Source organism: Acomys russatus, chromosome 13 (assembly GCF_903995435.1).
Source record: "Acomys russatus chromosome 13, mAcoRus1.1, whole genome shotgun sequence".
Taxonomy (NCBI): Eukaryota; Metazoa; Chordata; class Mammalia; order Rodentia; family Muridae; genus Acomys; species Acomys russatus.
In genome coordinates this window covers 51,323,438-51,347,036 of record NC_067149.1, presented here as the reverse complement: position 1 = coordinate 51,347,036, position 23,599 = coordinate 51,323,438, and the positions used below count along the sequence as shown (strand labels likewise).

Here is a 23,599-nt window from a genome sequence, read left to right as displayed (position 1 = left end):
ACACTGTTTTATGGACAAGCATTTATTGGGTACCTGCCCACCTGCTCCAGGTGGGATACTGGGCTAGACTAGAAGGATACAAAAATGAGCAACACTCATCCTAAGCACAAGGAGTCCACAATCCACTCAAGGAGGCAGGTAACAAAGGATGAGAACATATAATAGAGTACAGTGTGGGAATGAGGGGAGATGAGGATAATTCTGGGGGAGATAAGAAAGGGTAAAAGAGTTCACAAACGTAATGGTGTTCTTGAGCAGGGTTCTGAGGGATGCATAGAAGTTCTCTGGGAGATGGTAGAGGAAGCTTCTAGGCTGAGGAAATATCTAAGAAGACAAGTATTGAAGGCACTGGTGTCTGGTCTATCAAATGAGAGAAGAGTCTTGGAAATGAATGGCCAAACCTTTACTATACGCGTCTTACGCTGGCCCCCACCTTGGGGAGTCAGGGAAGGGAAATTGCCAAAGAATTAACAAAGGGGGCTTTTGGGTGGGGTTCCCCACCTAAGTTCAAGAGCAGACATCTGTGTCCCAGAAGACAGTGAGGCCAGGCCAATGTCTGGTCACGGGGTAGGAAACCTGTGGCTGCTTTTCTGTGCCTTGTTTATATTTTATTCCTTGGTCGTTTCCCAGGAAAGTTCCTTGTCAAAGCGCCAAGTTTGGCTTAGCTGATCCAAGGGAAGAGGAGACTTGTCTGTGCTTGTGTGGAAAGCTCAGCATGAGAAGCAGGAGCAGGGGGCGGCCCTGAGCAGCTCATTAACCAGGACAACTTCCTGGCCCCTTAGCCTATTTCTTCGGGTGTGGAAGGTGCTGCTGAAGACGAGCTAACCCTCGGGTTACCAGGGAGCACTGGCCTGGGTGAGGGAGCACTCTCCTCTCTCAGGGCTCCTCCAGAGCACAAGCAGAAGAGCCAGGCACTGCCGAGTCCAGTGGAGGGGCAGAGGGGCCTAGGGTAGCATAGGCAGGTGGAGGGGCGGTCAGGGCCAGGCAAGGGGTTGTGCCCTGCTGGGGCAAAGCAGGTGTTGGGGAAGTAGGGCGGGGACAGAAGCGGGAGGGGAAGGAGGACGTTGGCGTGGAGGCCACCTCCCTGGCACCCCTGACGCCTCGTCCTGGAGACCAGTATCGGCTTCGGAACCTATGCAGCAGCATGATGAGTGTAATGACCAGGAGGTCGAAGATGAGCTCTGCCATTTCCACCACAGACAGCACAGATGAGCCGAACCACAGGCTCCACTGGCTGCCTAGGTTGGACAGGAGGCTGACCATCTGTGGGGAGAAAGAAGCATCCATCCCCTTACCAAGCCAGCTCCCTCTGTACCCCGGATGCCTCCTGCCGTGCGGGGTAGGGGCGCGGGAGCATCTCCTCATTATCATCCCCCATAGGGAAAAAATGGTCATGGGACCAGCAGAAACTAGGGCGCATCTCAAGGGCCTCCTGCCAGTTGCTTCCCAGCACCCGACCTCACGCCCCAGCTCCCTCTCCCAACGCTCTCACCTTATCCTGGACTCCACTTCCCATTCCTGGTTTTCTACCTCTGAGGCACAAACCCCTCATCCTCCCTCACAACTACCCTGTCAAGCCCCCAGATCATCTCAGGCTTCCTGACTTCATGCGGGCCCTACCGTGACAGAGGGAGACTCCGAGTTGGTTTTATAGTTCAGTTCCTTGAAGAAGATGTTGAGTTTAGCAACTCCATTTCTTTGGGGGAATGGGAGAGAGTGGGATGAAATGATGGAGGGTTAATGCCACAGGTCCTCTTCCCAATACCTCCGTCAGAACCTCTTCCCTACACCTCCTCTCCTCCCAAGGGTCCTGCCCGTGGTGGGGGGGGGGGGGCTCAGGAGCAGGCCTGACCTTTTGTTGTTGATTGTGTAATTGTTCTGTAAGGACAACATCTCGAAGATCCAATCCTGGAAAAAAAAATGAGAGTTTACAGGGATGGATGGTATCAGTCAAATATGCCAACATGTGTAATATACCCAGAAGGCCAGTGAGTGATGCACACTTGCACATATAGGCAGCTGTGTTCACATGCACACCCATCTCTCCCCTCCCTATGTTACCTGGGACTTCACAGATGGCCATCGTGAGTAGCCAGCAGAGAGCTTGTAGTTGGTCACACTGCAGACAGATCAAAGTGCTCTGAGATGGACTGGGGCTCTCCCAGCTGCCATCCTACCCAGCCTAGAAGCTGCTGCCCAGCCCACACCCAGGGAAGGGCCCTTACCTGCATGGCTTCCGACACTTGGAGAAACAGCCCAGGCTATCCAAGGAGAAGGCACCCTGCAACTTATAATAGCAGTAGCCTGGGGGTACAGAGAAATGCCTGTTTTCTGAGGGCATCCCCATATTTTCCACATGCAAGGTCCTCTAGGCTGCCTGAGTGCCCACTTTACAAGAGTATTTCAATGGTGCCTTGGAAGTGGCTACCACAACAAAACTGGTGGCGCACGCCTTTAATCCCAGCACTTGGGAGGCAGAGGCAGACGGATCACTGTGAGTTCAAGGCCAGCCTAGTCTACAAAGCGAGTCCAGGACAGCCATGGCTAACACAGAGATACCCTGTCTCAAAACAAAACAAATTAAGCTAAGCTGGGGCTGGGGAACACCCATGTAAATATGTCTCCAAAAGGCACAAAACTTAAAAGTCAGAAAAAAAAATGGGAACAATGATTGTGTAACAAAGGGTTAAACCACAATGAGATACAATTTTTACAATCACTAGGACAACTGTTTAAAAAAAAATCACTGCCAACAATAACCGCTGGGACCATTACTTACAGCTGCTGAGAATACGAGATGGTACAGCCACCTCCATAACAGTCTTTCAGAATGATTAAACAATTACCATGAGCCAAGCTATTCTTCTAGGCGCACAAGAAGAGAACTGAAAACATAGTCTGCACCAGGACATGTACACAAATACGCACAGCAGCATTAGTGACAAAACTCCAGATTAGAAACAACCAAAATATCCACCAACTGGTTAAGTGAATAAACAAAATGCAGACCAGAGCTGGGAATGGTGGTCTACACCGGTAATTCCAACACTCATGAGCCTCAGGCAGGGTTGCTCTAAGTCTGAAGCCAGCCTGGCCTATAACAGTATGAGATTCTGCCTCAACCATCAAGGAATAAAATGTTGGAGTGTTGTAACGTGGATAATCACTGTGAAGTGAAAAAAGGCAGTGGTCAAGACCGTATGTTCAAGACTCCATCTACACAAAATGTTCAACATGGGGACTAGTGGTTGCCCAGAGGCTGGCAGTGGGGGTTGAGAAACTTGGGGGACAACTCAAAGATACAAACTGTCTTTGGGGAGTGATTTTTAAAATTCTAAAATAGTGACCACGAGACTAGAATAAAAGCCGAACACCCCAAACTACAACTACATTTAACTAAAACCATTCAGTTTAAGCACGTGAACTCTGAAAGATGCAAATGATCTCAGTAAAACAGATTAAAAAAAAAAAAAAAAAAAAAAAGAGGAGAAGAATGGGGCTATAGGATCCCCCCTATGGCACTGGAGAGCTCCAAGGAAACCAAAGAAATCAAAAACAAAAACAAACAAACAAAAAACCCAACTGATTTGTTATAGTGTGTGCACACATGCACATTTGTGTGTGTGTGTGTGTGTGTGTGTGTGTGAGAGAGAGAGAGAGAGAGAGAGAGAGAGAGAGAGAGAGAGAGAGAGAGAGATGGGGGGAGATTTGGGGTGTGCCACATATCCTCCAATTAAGGTCCAAAGCCTTGAGCTACCATGCTAGGAAGTCATGGGAAGCAGCCTAGTAGCTTTCTCTGGGGAGGAAGATGTAGGAAAGGCGCCAGGATGCTGTTGGCTCTAGTTCCTCCTCCTCATCTGCACAACTCTCCTCAGACTTTCAAAGCCCCAGAACTCAGAAAGAAGGCTGGGCATGGTGGCCCACGCTTTGTTTTGTTTTGTTTGATTTGGTTTTTCAAGACAGGATTTCTCTGTGTAGCCCCAGCTGTCTTGGACTCACTCTGTAGACCAGGCTGGCTTCGAACTCACAGAGATCCACCTGCCTCTGCCTCCTGGGTGCTGAGATTAAAGGCGTGCGCCACTATGCCCGGCTAGCCCATGCTTTTTTTTTTTTAAGATTTATTTACTTATTTTATGTATATGAGCACTCTATCTACATGCCAGAAGAGGGCATCAGATCACAGTATAGATGGTTGTGTGCCACTGTTGGGAATTGAACTCAGGACCTCTGGAAGAGCTGACAGTGCTCTTAACTACTGAGCCATCGCTCCAGCCCTGGCCCATGCTTTTAATTCCAGCATTTGGAAGGCAGAAGCAGGAGGATCTTTGTGAGTTCAAAGCCAGCCTAGTTTACATAATGAGTTCCAAGACAGCCAGAGCTTTGTAGCAAGACTCTGTTTCAGTAAATAAATGAAAAGATAAATGAATTTAGAGTTGTTAAAAAGCAGGAAGGAGAAGAGGAGAGCTGCTACCAAGCCAGCACCCCCACTGTCTTTTCTATGCCTTCCTCCTCTCCAGTCTGCCCATCTGAGAAATAAGGTGACACCAAGTGGCCTCTGCGTTCCCTCCAGTTCTGACATTCTGCAATTCTCCAAGACTGGGGGGGGGGGGGCAGAGGCAGAGGCAGAGGGCAAGGGGCAGGAGGCTGTGGGCAGGGGTATGGGGCAGGGGCAGGAGGCTGTGGGCCGGGGTAGGGGGCAGGGGCAGGAGGCTGTGGGCAGGGGTAGGGGGCAGAGGCAGGAGGCTGTGGGCAGGGGTAGGGGGCAGGGGCAGGAGGCTGCCCTGACAAGAGCAGCGACAGAGGAAATGTCCTATCACAGTGGGCCAAGGCAAGAAAGGATCCAGATGCCACAGTCAGGTGGGACTGGGACAGGTGAGAGAACTCCACAGAGGTCTCCCCGTGTCCATGGTGTCTGGTGCCTTGCCCCCTCCAGCAACAGCCTTGGCTCCCTTCCTCCCTTTCTCAGCCTGCTAGAGAGCTGATTAAGTAAAGCTCTGGGACGAGACGGGGAGGGGCCCCTGGGAGGAGGGCTCTGAAACGCAGAGAAGAGCATGTGGGCCAGGAGCTTGAGGGGTTCCTGCAATCCCGTAGTTTCCTGTTAGGATATTTTCCTCCCAGCATCCTAGGTTAGCTCTGCCACCGTGGAAAGGAAAAGGGCACGTTCAAGACAATGACCGGATAAGTAGGGCATGCCAGGGCTCTCCAACTTGTTTGGTTGTGCCCTGCTCCAGGTAAAAACATTTTCTAACAAGCGAATGTGCATTTGGTTTACAAATTACATCCCTGAGGGAGAGATGGCTCAGTGGGTAAAGCCGCTGAACCCAAAGATCAGAGTTACACCACGTGGCGCGCGTGCACACCTATGCAGGGAGGGAGAAGGGAAAGAAGGAAGGAAGGAAGAGAGGTTAGTTTAAAAAATGATTTTTAGCTCACAAATTGCATCCCTGGAATGCTGAAAGGGCACAACACAATTTCTAAAGCACAAGGTGATGAGACAGAAACAGGGAGCTTCTAATAATTTCTTCCTGGGCCACCAGTGAGAAGCTGGGTGCTGTACCTAACCCTCCAGGAGCCATCCCTGCTGAGCACTCCAAATAATGAGGAGGCACGCTGAAACCACAGCAGGAGACGCAAGAGACACGCGCGCGCGCGCGCGCGCGCACATACACACACTTCCTTCCCTCTGCTGCAGAACAGGACAATTCCTTCACAAACACACAACAGCCAAAGACAGGAAGGGAAGAAGGGAGGGAGGGAGGGAAACAGAGGCAGAGACAGAAGGCAAAAAAGCAAGTAGAGACTGCAGCCTAGGACAGGTGGGAGTGAGCCATCTGAGGCAAGGGCTCTGGGAGCCAGACACCTAGGTAAATGGAGGTGGACTCCGGACAGTGCAAGGGGGCTCCCTGGCTTACCCCAGGAGCTCTGCTTTTGGTAGTCACAGAACTCTTCGCCCTCAGGCTTGGGGTAGAAGATGTAGGCACAGCCACACTTCTTGATCATGTTTTCCTGAAAGCAAGAGTGGATGCACACCTGGAGGAGAAGAGAGGGCTGAGGAGAGGCTTCAGACCTGGCCCAACCTTACCCTGGGATCCCCCACATGCAGGAAGGCTGCACCCTTCTCACCACTGCACCACCTTCGCCCCTTCTACTTCCTCTCCACCCCTCCACCCAGCTGACCAACTCCTGGAAACGGTTGCAACAGGCTCTGTGTACCTGCTGCGTGTACTTGGAAGGGTAAAGGTTCTTGACAGGGACATCGAGGCCGTCCTCAGTGCAGTCGCCGTAATTGCCTCCAAGGCTGTCCAGGGCTTCCTGTGAACCGGTGCACACCATGAGTTAGTTCACAGGTAAAGGGTGTGGGGGGGCGGGTGGTCAGGCTTCACCCTGGCTTTTCAGTCTTCCCTCAATCCCAAGTATAACTCACACCCTGGGCAGCAATCCGTCAGCCTCCCCATCTTGGTGGACCATCTTCCAGGGCCCCAGACACCCCTCCTTGTACCACTCTGGAATCCTAAGGATGTCCTGAACCCTTCTTAGCACTTTGGGTCCTCTCCTCAAAGCCTTGCTTCCCTCAGCCTCCTTGGCTAGCCCCTCCACCCGGTTCCTCTCCTGAAGACCTCCACACCCTGAAGACTATTCACAAGGCTATTCAGCCTCCTAGCTGCTAAGGCTACATCCCGTCTCCCATCTTCCTCTCCCTCCAGTGATGCTCTCCTTCCAGGTTCCCAGCCAGAGCATCCTTGCCTTCCTCATGCTGATGGAGGTCTCCACACCAGGCCGCAGGTTGAAGCCACCATCATCCATAAAGGCAGGCTCGTCCTGCCCATGGACCATCACCCTGGCCCCTGTCACTGTGGACAGCAGGGGGATGAAGTCGTTCTGCTCTGTGCGCAGTGTCAGGGACAGACCTGGAGACACAGTGGGACAGGAGTTGGGGGTGGAGACCTACCCTCTCATCCTTGCAGAGTCCTGGAACAAGGCCAGCAAGCCCCTCAGGTGAACTTGGCAAACCAGAGCTGAATTCTGGGCCAGCTTAAAGAAATCCTTCCGTACCAAGAGTGGATTATTGGGTGGTGGGTGGGTGGGGGGTGCGTGTGGGGAGAATGGACTGAGTAGACCCTTTCAGAATAGTGAGGGGACATATCCAGGTGGACCCTAGAAGATGCCCAGCATCTCTAGAATGTGAGGCCGAGGTGAGTGAACATGGGTGAGGCAGGTCAGCAGGGAGGGCATCATGGGGGCAGGAGCTGCTCACCATTGTTGACTCCAGGCATGGAAGACATCCAGAGATTGGAGTTGTTCTTGTGGTTGAAAGTGTAGCAGTTCCCATACACAGGGTGGTGGAACCGAGAGTAATTCCTTAGTAGGCAAAAGGATCAGAGAGGGAAGTACAGGAGGTCAGCGGAGCATGAGGTACGGCAGAAGAGACCATTCCCAAGCCGGGCTTATAGAGCATCCATCAATCATCTGTCACCTCCTGTGTGTCTACATAATACTGGGAGGTCGCCCATACTCCTGTCACCTCCAGTGTGGCACACAGACAACACTAATAAATAATAATGAGTGGCTATTGGGAGCACTGATGAGGGAAAAGGGGGGGGGGACAGCATTAGAGGAGGGAGTGAAAGCCACGGTGAGATGGAGCTAAAGGGGAGAAGTTCAGAGCACAAGGGAGGAAATGAAGCCAGGTGTTTTCCAGAAGCCTCTGTGCACGAGCGAGTCTCAGGTGAATAGGTCCAGTCAGTAGCTGGTCTGTAACAGGCCCGGGAGTCAGGAAGAAAACCACACAGCCATGTTGCTACAGTAGAATCACAGGTTCTGAGAGCCACGTGGAGAGGGGACCCAGGTTCCACTTGCTGCCATCAGGGAGATAGCAGAGGGAACAGGACAGGAGGCACATGAGGCGCTGGCCTGTGACCGGTAGAGGAGTGAGATGGGGACAGTGACCATCTAAGAGTGGGTCTGCGCACGTGGCCTTGAGCTAGCCTTACTTCCACAGTCGTTCTCTTTATCTGTAAAACGAGCAGAGCGAAACTAGAAGATCCGGGACATTCTGCTGGCTTTAAGAACCAAAGACAGGTACAAGGTGTGAGACTCTGAGGCTCCTGTCAGGCTGCACTAGGAAGCCAGCATCTCTACAGCTGGGCTGGATGCAGGGAGACTGAAGGAGGGCTCTATCTTAGAGTGCCACTGATCCCCACTGGCTGGGAGCGGAGAAGGACACAGTGTGGTGGATTCACACAGCGATGGATGGCATGAAGAAGGTGAAGTCAGTGGGTGCGATGGAGCATCATGGATGGGTCTTAAATACAGAGCCGAGGAAGGTTCTATTCTGCATGTTAGAAAAAGATAAAATAAGATCTATAACAGACAAGATCATTTATGTAAATTAAAAAATAAACTTTGTAAATGAACATATAAAGAAATGTACATTAAACACATTAATACAGTGTCCACTGAGATGCCAAATCATGTGATGTTTCAGAATAAAGCCTTGGCCAGGCGTGGTGGTGAACGCTTGTAATCCCAGCACTCCGGAGGCAGAGGCAGGCGATCTCTATGAATTTGAGGCCAGCCTGGTCTACAAAGTAAGTCTAGGACAGCCAAGGCTACACAGAGAAACTCTGTCTCAGGGAAAAAAAAAAAAAAAAAAAAAAAAAAAAAAAAAAGAATAAAGCCTTGGGCTGGAGAGATGGCTCAGAGGTTAAGAGCACTGGCTGCTCTTCCAAAGGTCCTGAGTTCAATTCCCAGCAACCACATGGTGGCTCACAAACATCTAGTGCCCTTTTCTGGTGTGCAAGTGTACATGCAAGTATACATAATAAAATAAATAAATCTTAAAAAAAAAAAAAAAAAGAATAAAGGCACTTGCTGTCAAGACTGACAACCTAAGTTAAATCCCTAGGGCTCCACAAGTCCTCTGACCTCTACAAGTATTCCACAGAAGGCAAGTGTGTACAAAGGTAATTTAAAAAAAAAAAAAAAAAGCCCCATCAATATGAGTCTAGCTGAGGCTACATGCTACATAGTTTGTTTCAGATCAGTCTAGGGAAAGAGTGAGACCTTGTCCAAAAAACAGGAAAGGGGGCTCTAGAGCCGAAATCCTTATATTTAACCGCTAACTCTAAGAAATACTAGACAGGAGGCCAAACAAGTTTCTTACTCTCCTCCTCTGTCAAATGAAGATGATAGAAACAGCTAGGGGGGGCTGGAGAGATGGCTCAGGGGTTGAGAACACTGCTGTTTTGGAGGTCCTGAGTTCAATTCCCAGCAACCACATGGTGGCTCACAACCATCTATAATGTGCTCTGGTGCCCTCTTCTGGCCTGCAGGGGTACAAGCAGGCAAAACAATGTGTACGTAATAAATAAATAAATCTTTAAAAAAAAAAAAAAAAAAGAAAAAGAAAGAAAGAAAGAAACAGCTAGAGTAGGGCACTGAGCACTAAGTTAAAGCATGAGTGCTTAGTAAGGACTGTATTAGCTTCCCACTAAGGAGGGAGAGATCGACTAAACCACCTAAAGTAAAAAAGACAGGCAGAGATGGCTCAACTGGATAAAGGTGCTGGCCACCAAACCTGTCTAAGGTTGAGGAAAGCAACTCCCGGGAAAACTGTCCTCTGCCTACACACATGCACATAGACAAATAACTACAGGTAGTTTCCTTCCTTTGCTTGTTTTTCACATAGACAATAACAAGCGGAGGATGCGGAGAATTTAGGACCCTCAGGATTGCTGCTGGGAATATGAAGGTGTGTGTGCCTGGGTGAGTGAGTCCAGCAGGGCCTCCGGATGCTGGGCAGTGATGGGGCCCAGCCTTGCACTCCTGGGGAAACTAAAACACTGCCAATATAAAACCTTACTCAGGTACATCTGCATAGGTGTCCCTCATAAAGGCCTAGGATTAGGAATGTCCCATATCACAAAGGCGTGCTATGTCTATACAACACAGCAGTACCTGCTCAAATACGAGTTCAGACACAAGTTACAGCCTGGATAAACATGGCAAGCACATGCTAGGTGAAAGACACCTCCAGCCACTGTGCGTGTGTGTCTGTGCGTGTGTGTCTGTGTGCACACATATGTATATGGGAGAACCTAATAATTGCTAGACAGCCAATCTTCCACTGAAATACAGCGCTGGCCCTTGTAATGGCATCTCCACGAAGAGCAGTCGATGGAGACAAGAAAGCAGACTAGTGGTCCCCAGGGCTTGAAAGAGATGGACCGGGGAATCGCCTAACCAGTAAACAGGCTTCTTGGGGGTGAGTGAGGAAAATGTCCTAAAGTTAGATAACGGGCAAGAGTTGCACAGCTCTAAACATGTTTAAAACCACTGATCTGGACATATGAAAAAGGAGAGTTTTACATGTTATGAAGAAAAGATCATGTCTGAGGCCATGGCTCAGTGAGAGAGGGCTTGCATGCTTGCTGCGAGGGCCTGGGCTCGATAGTCAGAACAAAACGAAAGGGAAAAGAGAACCAGAAGACAGGAGGAAGGAGGAGGGAAGGATCCGGGAGGCCGTGCTCGGAAGCTCACCAAGACTGCCGAGGGTCTCGTTGTATTGACTGTATGTGTATGCATGTTTGCCTACATGTCTATCTGCGCACCATGAGCACGCCTGGAACCTCTGGAGGCCAGAAGACGGCATCCGGTCCCATGGAACTAGAGTTACGGACAGCTGTGAGCCACATGCATGTGGCTGCTGGGAACTGAATCTGGCCCCAGTGCAAGAGCAGCCAGTCCCCTCTCCAGCCCCTTCTCAAGAGGGCTTTGAATGGACACTGACGTGAACAGTTAATATAACAAAGCAACGTTTCAAATGTGCCTCTCGATTCTCATGTTGAAAAAATGACTTCCCAGTGTATTAGAGACAGGATCCAACAGGAAGAGACGGGGTCACGGGGTAAATCCCCATGAATGGATCCACATCATTAGCTACCTCAGGGTTCTGGAGAGGGTTAGCTATAGTTAAGGACAGGCTGTTATTCAGTCAGGCCAACTTCCTGCTTTCTCTTTCACACGCTCACTTTCCCTTCCTCTTTTTGCCATGTTACATTATGGGAGCCCTCACCAGGTTCCGGCACCGGGCTTTTAGACTTCTCAATCTCTAGGATTATAAGCAACGAACTTCAAATACGTATATATTTAATCTTAAAAAATAAAACAAAATGCATAATAGCCAAGATCATCAGAAAATAAAAAAGAAAGAAAGAAACGAACTTCTTTTCTTCATAAATTAACCAGTTTGTAGCTTTCCATTATTACAACAGAAAGGGACAAAGACTTCCTGTGAGGAATAAAGCAAGGACTTGAAGGCAGGAAGTTAGACAGTTTATAGGGTTGTTCCAACAGTCGAGTGAGGAAGGCTGAGATTCTGAGCTGAGGGAGGGACTTGTATGCCAGGATTACGATGAATTGTGGACTTGCTGGACAGGGAGGCCAGAGCTCGGAGTGGACAAAGGGAGAGGACTGGGATAAAAACTCCAGGTGGAAGGTGACAGAGAGGCTTGGTTACAGGAGGTGTGGCTGACCTAGGCTTAGCTGCCTCACTTCCCTGCTGTTAGTGTTTATCCATAAACAAACAAAGAGCTCACGCAGGTACATAACTGTGTGATGGGGTGAGAAATACAAGCAAAAGCAGGTGACACCTGGCCCTGCTGCCACTCTCTTGTGACACGGGTGGCGGAAGGGCCCCCTGCAGAGCCGAGACAATGCTTCAGCACCAGTCCGCAGCCAGCTAGAGGCTCCGAGGTAGGCCCTGGAAGCCGGAAGCCGAGCAGCCCAGGTAGAGGAGAAAAAGCAAGGGTAGGAGGCCAGAGGCTACAGAAAGGAGCCCCTCACTTCCTCCTTCTACCAGCTTGACTAGGTGTCTGTGTCCTCTTTGAAAGGAGAGTAGGCAGGGGTCCTGACAGAAATTGTCCTTGAGGGACAGTGGGATGTGGAGAATCCTTAGGTCAGCCTGAGCCTCTGGGCACCGCACTTCACCTGTTTGGGTGCGAGAGGACCGACCCGCCATGCCCTGGAGTGTATAAAGTGCCCTCTCACATTTGCCACCTCAGGCAATCGGTGTACCGCCTAAGATAGTCACTGTCATCATCACTTGAGTGAAAACGCCAAGAGGGCACTATATCCCACGTGCCTACACCCGGATCTGGCACACGGCCCACACTGTCAGAAACCTCCTTTCTTGGGCTTTGATTTATTTCCATTTTACAAAGAAAAGGTTCTGAAAACCGTTGCGAGATGAAAGAGTCACCAGGCCAACAAGAGACAGAGCCACAGTGGGAACTCGGACTGGGATCCTCCGCTCCGTGGATCTTACCACATTACCGTCTACAAATGACGCGTTGGGCACAGACGTGGGCTTCAGGCTAGTGCCCTCGCAATTTTACCGACCCTCAGACATCTGTTTCCTCGTCTAACCAGCAAGCATTTCCTGAGCCCCCCCGGGAGGACCCTGGAAGGCGATTCCGAGGAACCACCGAGCTAGCGGGGTCTACTCACGCCTGGTTGCAGGGGGCCTGGTTGAAACGGCAGGTGAAGATGAAGTTGCCCAAGGCTTCTTCCTCTAAAGCCGGGGAGGTGTCGGGCAGTCTGGACAGAATGTTGATGTAATGGAAGCGGTACCACTCCCTCACTGCATCCACCCCAGATGAGTAGGTCTGGTAGAAGCAGTCCGATTTGTTCTGGTTGCACTGCACACAAGAGACCATGATGTCAGCGCCCATCAGGGAGACATCAGCGTCAAAGACTGAGAGGTGACTTATTCTGAGGGCGGATAACCAGGAAGGTATAGGGAGCAGGATGTAGGTGGGACAGAAAGGGAGAAACACATTCTCCTAGAAGCCCCTAGGAGAGTTGGCCAGAGGATCATGGGATTGAGGCAGTGGTAGGCAGTGTCTCCTCGGTGTAGTTTACTTACACAACCAGGTAGGAAGAGAAGCAAGAATTCCTGCCCCCCCCCCGCCCCCTTTACCAATGGTAAAGGTCAGGGATCAAAAGGTTTGTTTCCACAACAAAAGCAAGCCTAGAACTCCACTGTGCTGGTGGTATGGTCCATCTCACAGGGCTCCCTTTCTCCTTCACTCTTTCCCATTTTCTCCTACTCTTACTTTTAGTCTGGGTGTTTAGGGTCTGGGGATGTGGCTCAGGGGAAGAGCCCTTGCCAAGCGCAAGGAATGACCTGGGTTTTACACACACACACACACACACAGACACACACACACACACACACACACACACCCCTCATGTTATTCAGTGTCTCATTTACTTACCATCTGTTACAGGCTTGAAGAACCTCAGTTCTCTGTTCTCTGTCATGGAAGGGTCTCAACTAAGTCCCACCAGTGGGGACTTGAATTCACAACTGTGTATTTTCTGCAACAGATTTACTTCTCGCCACTTATTACTACATAAGCAGGCGGCAAAGAGGCTCCACGAAAGGTGGCAGGGAGGGGCGCCGCTGTGGTTTTTGTTTTTGTTTTTTTTTTGCACCGATTGTTTATTTGTTTTTATTTACTTGTTTACTTATTTATGTATTTGTGTTACTTGCTTGAAAGTCCAGGAGATCCTCGGGGCTGTCAGTCTGACGGAGTGGGCGGGGCCATGACAAAGGGGCGAGAGCGTAGGCGGGTCCTGAACTGAGGGGCGGGGCTTACCAGTTCGAAGCCGATCTTCCAGTCCTTCCGGTCCACTTGCGGGTTGTTGTCACGAACGCTGGAAGACGAGCGCGCCGCGCGGGCTGGGTAGGGTGGAGGCGGTACGCGCAGGCGCTGCAAGGGGTGCGGGAGAGCACCCCTAAGGTCGCGGGTGCTACGGCGGCGGGCCCCAGCCTGGCGAGTGTAGGAGGAGTTGTATTTGTAGAGCTCAAAGAGCGTCTGTTCCGTCATGTGGTCTAGCTCTTCGAGTGCCTCTTTGATTTCGGTGTATCTGAAAAGAGTCAACGGGGAGGAGGTCGGTCTAGGGGCGCCCGCCGAATCTCGAGCTGCGCTACGGTGTTCTCCGTAAACAGTAAATAACGAGAGGATCCGAGATCACTATGGTGGCTCCAGAGCCGTCTGGAAGTAGGGGAGGAAAGAGACTTGTCTGTAGGGGATGCCTAGGCCAGGACTTCATTTATGGAGGAACTCCGTCCTGCCCTTATCCCCTCAGGGGAGGGTGCCCTTTGGGAGTGCCTGTCACCTGTACCTTCAAGTGGAGGCTTTTCAGCAACTGCACTTTCAGAATCTCCCTTAACTGCTTTAAAAATACCCCATTTATTTCTCTAGAGATTGGCGCGAGGGGGGGCGGAGGGAGACTCAAAAATATAAATCCTAACACTCTTCATTTTTTGTTTTGGTTTGTTTTTTGTTTGTTTGTTTTTTCGGGGCAGGTTTTCTCTGTGTAGCCTTGGCTGTCCTGGACTCACTTTGTAGACCAGGCTAGCTTCGAACTCACAGTGATCCACCTGTCTCTGCCTCCCGAGTACTGGGATTAAAGGCGTGCGCCACCACACCCGGCTCTCACTCATTCTTAATACTGATCGTATTACTATCTGCATGACCGACATCCACATTGCTGGCCTTAGAATTACAGTCTAAGAAACAAAGCAGAGGTGGTAAATTAAACCAGCTGCAAGATAAAAAAAAACCAATACACAGATATTAATTGCATTTCTAAATACTAGCAACAAAGAAAGGGAAAATGAAAATAACACCACACTGGGGCTGAAGAGATGGCTCTGCGATTAAGAACACTCGAGGCTCCTCTGGAGGATCTAAGTTCAATTCTCAGCACCCACATCAGAACTCCAGTTCCAGGGAAATCTGACTCCCTCTTCTGGCCTCCAGCCACACTCACACATGTGGCATACACTCGCAGACATACACATGTACATATAAATAAAAGTACATTTTTATTTTTTTTTATTTTAATTATTTTTTGTTTATTTTTTCGAGACAGGGTTTCTCTGTATAGCCTTGGTTGATCTGGACTCTCTTTGTAGACCAGGCTGGCCTTGAACTAACAGAGATCTGCCTACCTTTGCCTCCCGAATACAGGGACTAAAGGCGTGCGCCACTACGCCTGGCAAAAGTAAAGACCCATCGCCAAACCCAAAGCAATCACACAGCTGCTCATGCCCTCGATGTCACCGCGTCTCCCAACTTGATTTTTAGACGACATACAATCCAGACCCCATATTCAGCAAACATTTTCAAAGGAAGTGGCGGGTGGTTCTAAGGCTTCTATGGAAATGCAAAGAGTGTCTATGAAACTCAGGCTGACTTCACACTTGAAATCCTCCTGCCTTAACCTCATGAGCAGCTGAGCTTGCAGGTACATTCCACAATGCCTGTTTGCAAGGAAACTGCCGTGGCCAAAACAATTGTGGGAAAGAAAAAAAAAAAAAAAGGTGGATTTCTACTGCCTGAGTTTACTATTTACTGTAGAGGGGGCTGGAGGGCTGTCTCAGAGGCTAAGAGCAATGGCTGCTCTCCCAGAGGACCTGGGTTCAGTTCTCAGCATCTACATGGTGGCTCACAACCATCTGTAACTTCAGTTCCAGGGGATTCATCCTCTTTTGGCCTCCATGAGCACTGCATGCACATCCAAAGACGTACAGTCAAGCAAAACACCTATACACTTGAAATATAATAGTAATAATAATAGTAACAGTAATAATTTTAAAATATTTGCTGGGCCAGGCACGGTGGCACACATCTTTAATCCCAGCATCAGAGAGCTAGAGGCAGGCAGATCTCTGTGAGTTCTAGGCCCAACCTGATGTACATAGTGATTTCCAGGTCAGCCAGGGCTACATAGTGAGACCTTGTTTCAAAACAAACAAACAAACAACATAAATAATAAACATACAAGAGGAATTGGCTGGAAATGCCCAATATCGTCACTATTAAATGTCACTTTAAAAAAAAATTCAAGAGCTGGGTATGGTGGCACACATCTTTAATCCCAGCACGCTCAAGGCAGAGGCAGCCTATGGGTTCTGATCTCTATGAGTTTAAGGACAGCCTGGTCTACACATTGAGTTCCAGGACAGCCAGAGGTATACAGTGATACCCTGTCTAAAAAGAAAAGAAAGAAAACAAGCTTCGAGCACTAGTGAAAAGCGATACTGCCAGGGAAGTAGGGTTAGTGCATCTGGGCTCTGACACAAAAACCATTTTGTTTTGTTTTGTTTTGTTTTGTTTGCTTTTGTGGTCCGCAGGATCAAACCCAGGGCCCTACAAATGCTAGCCCTTCCTCCACCCCGCCACCACGAGCCACACCTGCAGCCCAAGGTTATTTAAAATCTCACACATGATGATAATGTACAACTGTCCCATTCAGACCTTCACACTTCTCCCCCTTTGCCTCTATTTTCGTCCTGAAAATCTAGCTGGCTGGACCCTAGGCTTTCCCTTTTTGCAGCCGCTCCCTCATTCCCTCACAGGAGAATAGAGAGCTCAGGCTTAAGGGTGTGTGCCCAAGGCCTTCTGGGAGACTGATTCGGCATTGATATTCCAAGAATGGACATGCTGGCTAGTATGAGCACTTCTGAGGAGCCAGGCACATCCATTACATATACGGCTTAACCATCTGGGCTAACACCATTGCCGTGGCCCTTTCCCAAGACAATATGGCCAGGAGGACATGGGTCAGAATGTGCTTTCCATCTTCAGCGTCCTCTAGTCTGTCCCAGACCACTAGAACTCTCACACACTGCCCCCTGCTGGAAGGGCACTCTGGTGCTCCAGCTAGGTGATGTCAAACCTTTGTGAGTCCCAGCCTTGGCCACTCATCTGTGGAACTAGACAGATCAGCCTGTCACAGAAAGTCCTAGAGAGATGGAAGGAAGAAATACTCGGAGACACAAAGTGAAGATGACTCTCCTCTGTAAAAGAGAGGCTGGCAGGATACAGGAATCCTAAGAGGCTTGGGGGGCTGGCACACATATTTTCCCATCTGTGTCTACTCCTCCATCCCTGATAGACTTGATGGGCTCCCAAACACCCGCTCAGGGACCTTTGGAGGATTCTCAGCCGGCATTCTAGAGTTCTTGGCAGAGCTGAGAACAAGAGACAAGGCAGTCTCCTTCCTTGGCAGTGTGTGCCTGTATGTTCAGCCTATTCCCTGCCTCGGCCAGGCCAGTCTTGACACTCCTCTCTTTGATCACTTTCCCAGCCCTTCATCTCCCAAGCAGCTCTGAACAATGCTAACGAGGCACACGCACAGACCCTATAGCCTCAGCTTGTAGATACCCAACACACAGCCTGCACTCACATGTAGACACCCAACAAGCAGCCCTTATCCAGAGCTCTTGCATGGGTTCTGAGCTCTCAGATGCCACATGGAGCTGTTGAGAGTAGGGGCAGCCAGGGTGGCGAGTGTGGGTGTCATGCTGAGAGGATGGCTCTGCTGAGCTCTTCTGGCCTCACAGCAGGACTGTTATTGCCTCTGGGCAAGCAGGGCTCAGGGCCTCTAAGCAGGATAATTACTTCTTTAGAGTTAGACACACACACACACACACACACACACACACACACACACACACACACACACACACACCCCTGTTACAATTTCTCTTAGGCTATCAGGGTGATGCTGCGTAGAATTCCACTTTTTCTGTTTGTTTCTTTGTTTTGTTTTTCCAAGACAAAGGAGGCACTCAGGGAGGCAGAGGCAAGCTGATCACTTGAGTTCAAGGCCAGCCTGGTCTACAAATGGAGTCCAGGACAGCCAAGACTACATAGTAAAGACAATCTAGAAACAAACAAACAAACAAACAATTGCCAGGCGTGGTGGCCCATGACTTTAATCCCAGCACTCAGCACTCAGGAGGCAGAGGCAGGCAGATCCCTGTGTGTTGAAGGCCAGCCTGGTCTACAAATTGAGTCCAGGACAGGCAAAGCCACACACAGAGAAATCCTGTCTCAAAAAACCAATAAATAAATAAATAAACAAATAAATAAATAGTTTCTCTATGTTGTCCTGGCTGTCCTGGAACTAGTTCCTGTAGACCAGGCTTGCCTCAAACTCAGAATGCCACTTTTTGTTTTCTTTTGTTTTTCTTTTTCGAGACAGGGTTTCTCTGTGTAGCCTTGGCTGTCCTAGATTCACTTTGTACACCAAGCTGGCCTAGAACTCACAGCGATCCACCTGCCTCTGCCTCCCAAGTGCTGGGATTAAAGGCATGTGCCACCATGCCCGGCTTAGAATGCCACATTTTAATGAGCTGGCCAGGCCATGTAGAATCTGACCCCTACTGACCTAAGACATCGTTTATGGATAGCCAGTCCCCAAAATCAACAACAAATCACACTATAAAATGTTTCCCTTAGCAATACAATGAGATGTTCACCTTGCCTTTGAAGTATGAACCCCACATAGATGGCAAAGAGTTGTTGCTTCCCGGCGGGCTACTAACATATGAAAAGGACTACGCATCACTCTTAGGCGAGTGGGTGCTATGCAACTCCAGTTGGTGTTGTGTCATCATATGTATTAGCTATTAGAGATAAATGCCATTACAGGGGCATACTGCCGGCCACTTACCCACCATGTGACTTCGAGGTTGTAACAGAAATACCAAAGGAGTACTGAAGACCTAGATTCTGATTCTTGCTCCTCTCAGCACCTGGTGGCTTTTGGTTTCTTTCTTTCTTTCTTTTTTAAGATTTATTTATTTATTACTATGAATACAGTGCTCTTCCTGCATGTACATGTGTGCCCAGAAGAGGGCACTAGGTCTAATTTTAGACAGCTGTGAGCCACCATGTGGTTGCTGGGAATTGAGCTCAGGACCTCTAGAAGAGCCTCTGAACCATCTCTGCAGCCCTTTTGGTTTCTTTTTACTTATAGGTTCTTGGAGCCTCAATTTTCTTTCTATCTGTTCTTCTTATCTGGGAAACCTGACAGTGGCCAGTGGAATGGCTCTGCTAGTAAAAAGCGTTTGCTGACGAGCCAAGCAACCTGAGTTCAGCACCCCCCCCCCCCCGCCCCAGAACAGAATCCAGATAAAGGAAGGCAAGAACTGGCCCCACAAGGTTGTCTTCCATGTACCTGCCAAAACACATGAGCACCCACCCATGCACAAGCACACACACACAGCTCTGCCTATGCAAGACCCCGTGCACTGTACCACCCTGGTCCCAGCAGCAGACTGCCTGACAGACAATGGCCTGGCCACTGGCCACCCCAGAGTCTCCACCCTCAGTCTGGACTCTCCCTGCCGGACACCAGACTGAGAAGTGCAGGTCAAGGGTGGCTCTCCGGCTCAGAGCCGCACTTCCTTTTGTGACTCTCTCAGGAAATGGCCCTCTCTCTGCCCACTCTTGCTGCCAGGTCCCTTGCTCTGCCATCTGCAGAAAAGACGGGGCCATGGTCTTCGCCGTTCAAAAGCTCCACGTTCTTCCTTGGTTTTATTTCATTGTTGCTAGCACAGGGTCTCATGTACCCTAGCCAGCCTCCAACTCAAGTTGTAGCTAAACCAACCTGGCAACTCCTGGTTCTCCTGTCCTTACTTCCCAAGAGCCAGCATCACTGACATGTGTCACCCAGCCTGGCTGAATTCTGCCTTGGGTCCAGCCCTAAGTTCCATGTATGTTTGCGAGCTCTGCTTCCCTGGGATGTGGCGATGTCCAGCACCCTCCTTCGAGTGACTAGAACTTGTAAAGCAACACAGCACTGCCGTCAGGACCGCCTTCTTGTGATTCTCTGCTGGCTGTGTCCCTCAGCAGGTGGACACCCCTGTGTGACTCTTCTCCACTCCAGGCCCTCGTTGGCAACTGGATCCTCCATCCCATCCTCTTCTTGCCCGAGACTTGAGTCCCTGCCTCTGCCAACAGCCATGATTCACACTCAGGTCACCAACCACGAGGCTGCCCCAGCTTGTCTGCTGTCTCTGCCTCCCCCTGGCCATGTTTCCCCACCCCTGCACTTCTAACCAGGAACCCCTTCATTCTGCTTCTCTTCCTGCTGGGATCCTACCAGATGCTCCACCTTGGGGAAGCCTTGCCTTCCTATGAGACGGCGCTGAGGCTGAAGTCACACTTGATCTGGGACGTGACTGCTAACATGAGAGGCACTAGCTCTTAGCCGGAAGTGATTTTTGCATCCCAGTTTCACTTGCTATCTGCCTGAGTTTAACTCTCTGGGCATCCGTTTCTTCATTTATAAAATGAAGGAAATAGTGGTACACACATTTCCCAAACCCGTTGTGGGGTTAAATCAGTCAATAATCTCGCTTTTCTTAAAGGTCAGACACCTGGGCAGGTGGACGGGGCAGCTGAGCAGGGATTACCTACATGTATTCAGCCTGGGTCTTTGGTGACAGCTGGCAACACTATGTCGCTCTGGCTGTCCTGGAGCCATGTAAACTAGGTTATCCTGTAGCTCACAGAGATCTGCCTGCCTCTGTCTCCAGAGTGTTGAGGTTAAAAGCATAAGCACAGCTGGCCCATTTAATATTATTTTGTTCTGATTTAGATTAATCTGGAGAGCCATTGGGACATAAATATGTATTCGCCGTTGTTACTGTTCTTTTTCTTCATTATTAGCTATAGCTTTGGGTCTAATTATTCACCTTGGTGAACATCAGTTATCCTCATCTGAAAACTGGAGATAACACTTGGTACTGGTGGTACCAAGTGCCTTGTGATCCCAGGAGTTCAAGGCCAGCCTGGGCTATATCAAGATCCTATCTTTCACAAAAGAAGAAAAGAAAAGAAAGCAACAAAGGACTTGGCAGGATTGAGGAGCTAGTGCTTAAAAATCATGCAACAGGGAGTCAGGTACATAGTAGGTCTCCAGTTTCCGCCTGTATTTGGGAGCCCTCCTCTAGCTCCTCCCTCCCTTCTGTGTGTTCTCTCCCTCCTCCTTCTGCAGTGACCTTCCAGTTAGAGGGAACTTTTCTGTATGGACAGCTGCTTTCCAGTCAGGGGGTCCCTAGGCAGTGTGGTGTCCAGTCCCTGGGTGTTTTATCCTGGTCTGTCCAGGGCCATGCACCCGGCACATCCTTAGAAATTATGCAACCCTAAACAGACTCACCCCCAGCCCTCCCCGTATCTCCTCATCTTTGTGACCACAAATATTTATTGAGTGCCTGCAACCTACTTCCAGGCCCTGGCCCCCCCATGCCAGCACCTTCTGCCTATTCTGTCCTAGACCCTGTCAGGCCTAAAGTGAGAAAGGGCTGAGAACCCTGCAGGAAACATGAAGCTAAGGGGAAGGAACTATCCCAAGTCACCTATTCCAAGTCCCACCTCTTGAGTATATGACAAGACCAAGTTTGGGCATCAAACAGGATGAATCAGGATTCTGTCAGTATCGGTGACCCTATTGACTTCCTTGGCCTCCTGGCCTCAGTTTCCTATAGGTAAAACCAGGATAATAATACTGGTCCCTGCCCCCAAGACTTTGAGAATGACAATATAAAAGAGGAGGAGGTGGCCACAGAGGACTTCCAGGGGTCTGACGTGTTCAGCTACAGTAAGTGTTCTCTGTGGCGTTCGATACATGGGGGCAGTTTTGCCTTCCCAGAGCAGGGCTTGCCCAACCTTTGTTAATTCATGACTCATCTCTGGACACGACAGGCTACCTGGGGGAGTCTCCACCTGCAGCGTGTGACCAATCCCAGCCATCCATAATTGCTTGCATTCCTGATGTGTGTGCTCACATAGACGTTCACCCTCATCCAAACACTCGTAAGAGACCTTACACTCCTCGAAGGCAGACCAACTTAAGAGTTTTTGTTGTACTAATCACGGTGGGCTGCAGTTATTTGTTTATACGCCTACGTCTTCCCCCTTGCTTAGCTCTCCCGTCTCTCGTCTCCTGTACCTGGTAAAGTACCTGGCCCTCCGTAAAGCTTGCTGAATTAGCAGCAGTGTTCTCCTGCAGGGTGCCTAGCACAGTCTGTCTTGACGCACGTTTTCAAAGTGTGCTGTAACTCAGCGAAGACAAACCGTATGTACAAACACACACAGCCCTGCCCTCCCCCTCTTCTCCATGGTAACAGACGCAAACTGGCAAACAGCACGGACAAAACCCCCAAACTTCAGAACACACCGAAATCGCCCCCACCCCCCCAAAAGCCAGAGACCTGGGCAGTCGGCTAGGATAGCTGAGCGGGGATCCCCTGCATACCTCAGCCTGAGACTTTGGGGACAGCTTGACCACAGGCCTCTCTCCCATTCTACTCTCCTACCCTTCATCCCGAGGGCCATGTTGCCTACTCCACAGCACAGCAAACTTCCCTTCTACACAAAAGATCTTATCTGCCTCCACAGGCACCGGCAAGACCTTGACCTCAGCTCACTGGCCTCGCAGCTCCAGCTCCATCACCACCTTCGTTTTGCTCTCTTGGCCGCCGCTGTGTGTGGAATCTGGGCCTCCTGCATGCTAAGCACATGTTTCACTGCTCAGCTGCCACCCATCCACCCCTACTCATGGTACCTGGAAAAAAGCACAGGGTGGACTGACCTGTAGGGGTTAAGGGTGCAGACAGTGACGGCGGGGAAGACCAGCTTGTCTGAGTTGAGGTTGATGTTGAGGCTCACCGGGTAGCTGAAGAACTCCTCGAAGAGCAGGGCGAACTGCCAGTACATCATGCCGAAGGTGCAAAGCCAGAGCACTGCCCAGAAGGCCGTCTTCATGCGGTTGTGCTTGGAGCACACCAGGCGGATGGCACCGTGGATGGTGGTATTGTTGCAGAAGAACTGGAAGAGCTCTCGGTAGGAGCGGTGGAACTCGATCAGTGCCTCCTCCTCCTCGGTGGGCTGTGGGGCCGCTGAGGGTTCGGGGCCCAGGCCCTGCTCTTCGCGCTTGTCTTCTTTCCCCAGCCCTTGCATGGGCTGAGGAGGACAAGGATCTTGCTCCTTGAACTTGTCGCCCTTCATGGAGCCCTTAGGTGAGTTGGGGAGGGGAGAGGAGTCTGGGTCAAGGTTGAGCTCGGGGCCTCTGGTGCGGTCCAACATTGTGACTGGGAAGGCAGAATGAGGCTGCCCCTGACCATGCCCACATCCCACGCTGAATCCACTCTCCCCGAGTCCTCCCACCCTCCTCCACCTTTCCAGGAGCCAGCTGACCTTCTGGAGTTGGGGCCAACCCAGCAGCACTGAGTTTCACTGGGGTAGCCACTGAGCTTCAGAGCGAAGGCCACCTTCCTTTGCCCGCTAGCACGCCTCCCTGGGTCTCCACAGCAGGCAATCGGCCTGGCTTAGCACCGCCTCTCCCTCTTGCTCTTTTCCTCCCGGACTGTGTGACTGGTTCCAGCTTTCACGCCCTCTTGGCCCAGCTGTCTCCTTCTTCTCTTTGGTTCTCCCTCTCTAGGCCAGGCTCTCTTATCCTGTCTCTCTTCCTGCCCTGCCTTCCCTATCTCCTCCTAGGTCTTCTCAGGGCTCTAGCCAGCCCCAGTCTCCAGCTCCCTGCTACCTCCTTCTCTACCTCAGGGACTGCGGGGCTGCGGGAGGCCTGAGCTGCCTCCTGCTCCCAGCTCCCAGGTGTGGCTGGGCTGTGACTGGTTCCTTTCCAGTTGAATCTGGCAGTGGAGCCTCTCCACCCTCTCACCTGACAGGTGCAGTGCCTGGCCCAGGAGCCCGCCCGCCTGCCCGCCTGTCCG

At 50.5% G+C, this 23,599-nt stretch overlaps 1 protein-coding gene across 1 annotated transcript; it reads right to left on the bottom strand.

Annotated features, from left to right (window-relative positions):
• Window positions 1-7: 7 nt before the first annotated feature.
• On the bottom strand, window positions 8-23,599 carry Scnn1a (sodium channel epithelial 1 subunit alpha). Its single transcript, XM_051155399.1, has 12 exons — window positions 22,462-23,599; window positions 13,662-13,932; window positions 12,508-12,698; window positions 7,256-7,359; window positions 6,745-6,908; window positions 6,214-6,312; window positions 5,913-6,030; window positions 2,226-2,304; window positions 2,062-2,119; window positions 1,853-1,908; window positions 1,621-1,696; window positions 8-1,263 (listed from the first exon to the last, which is right to left on the bottom strand). The coding sequence occupies exons 1-12, from the start codon at window positions 22,953-22,955 to the stop codon at window positions 877-879; spliced, it is 2,097 nt and encodes a 698-aa protein (XP_051011356.1). The 5' UTR covers window positions 22,956-23,599; the 3' UTR covers window positions 8-876.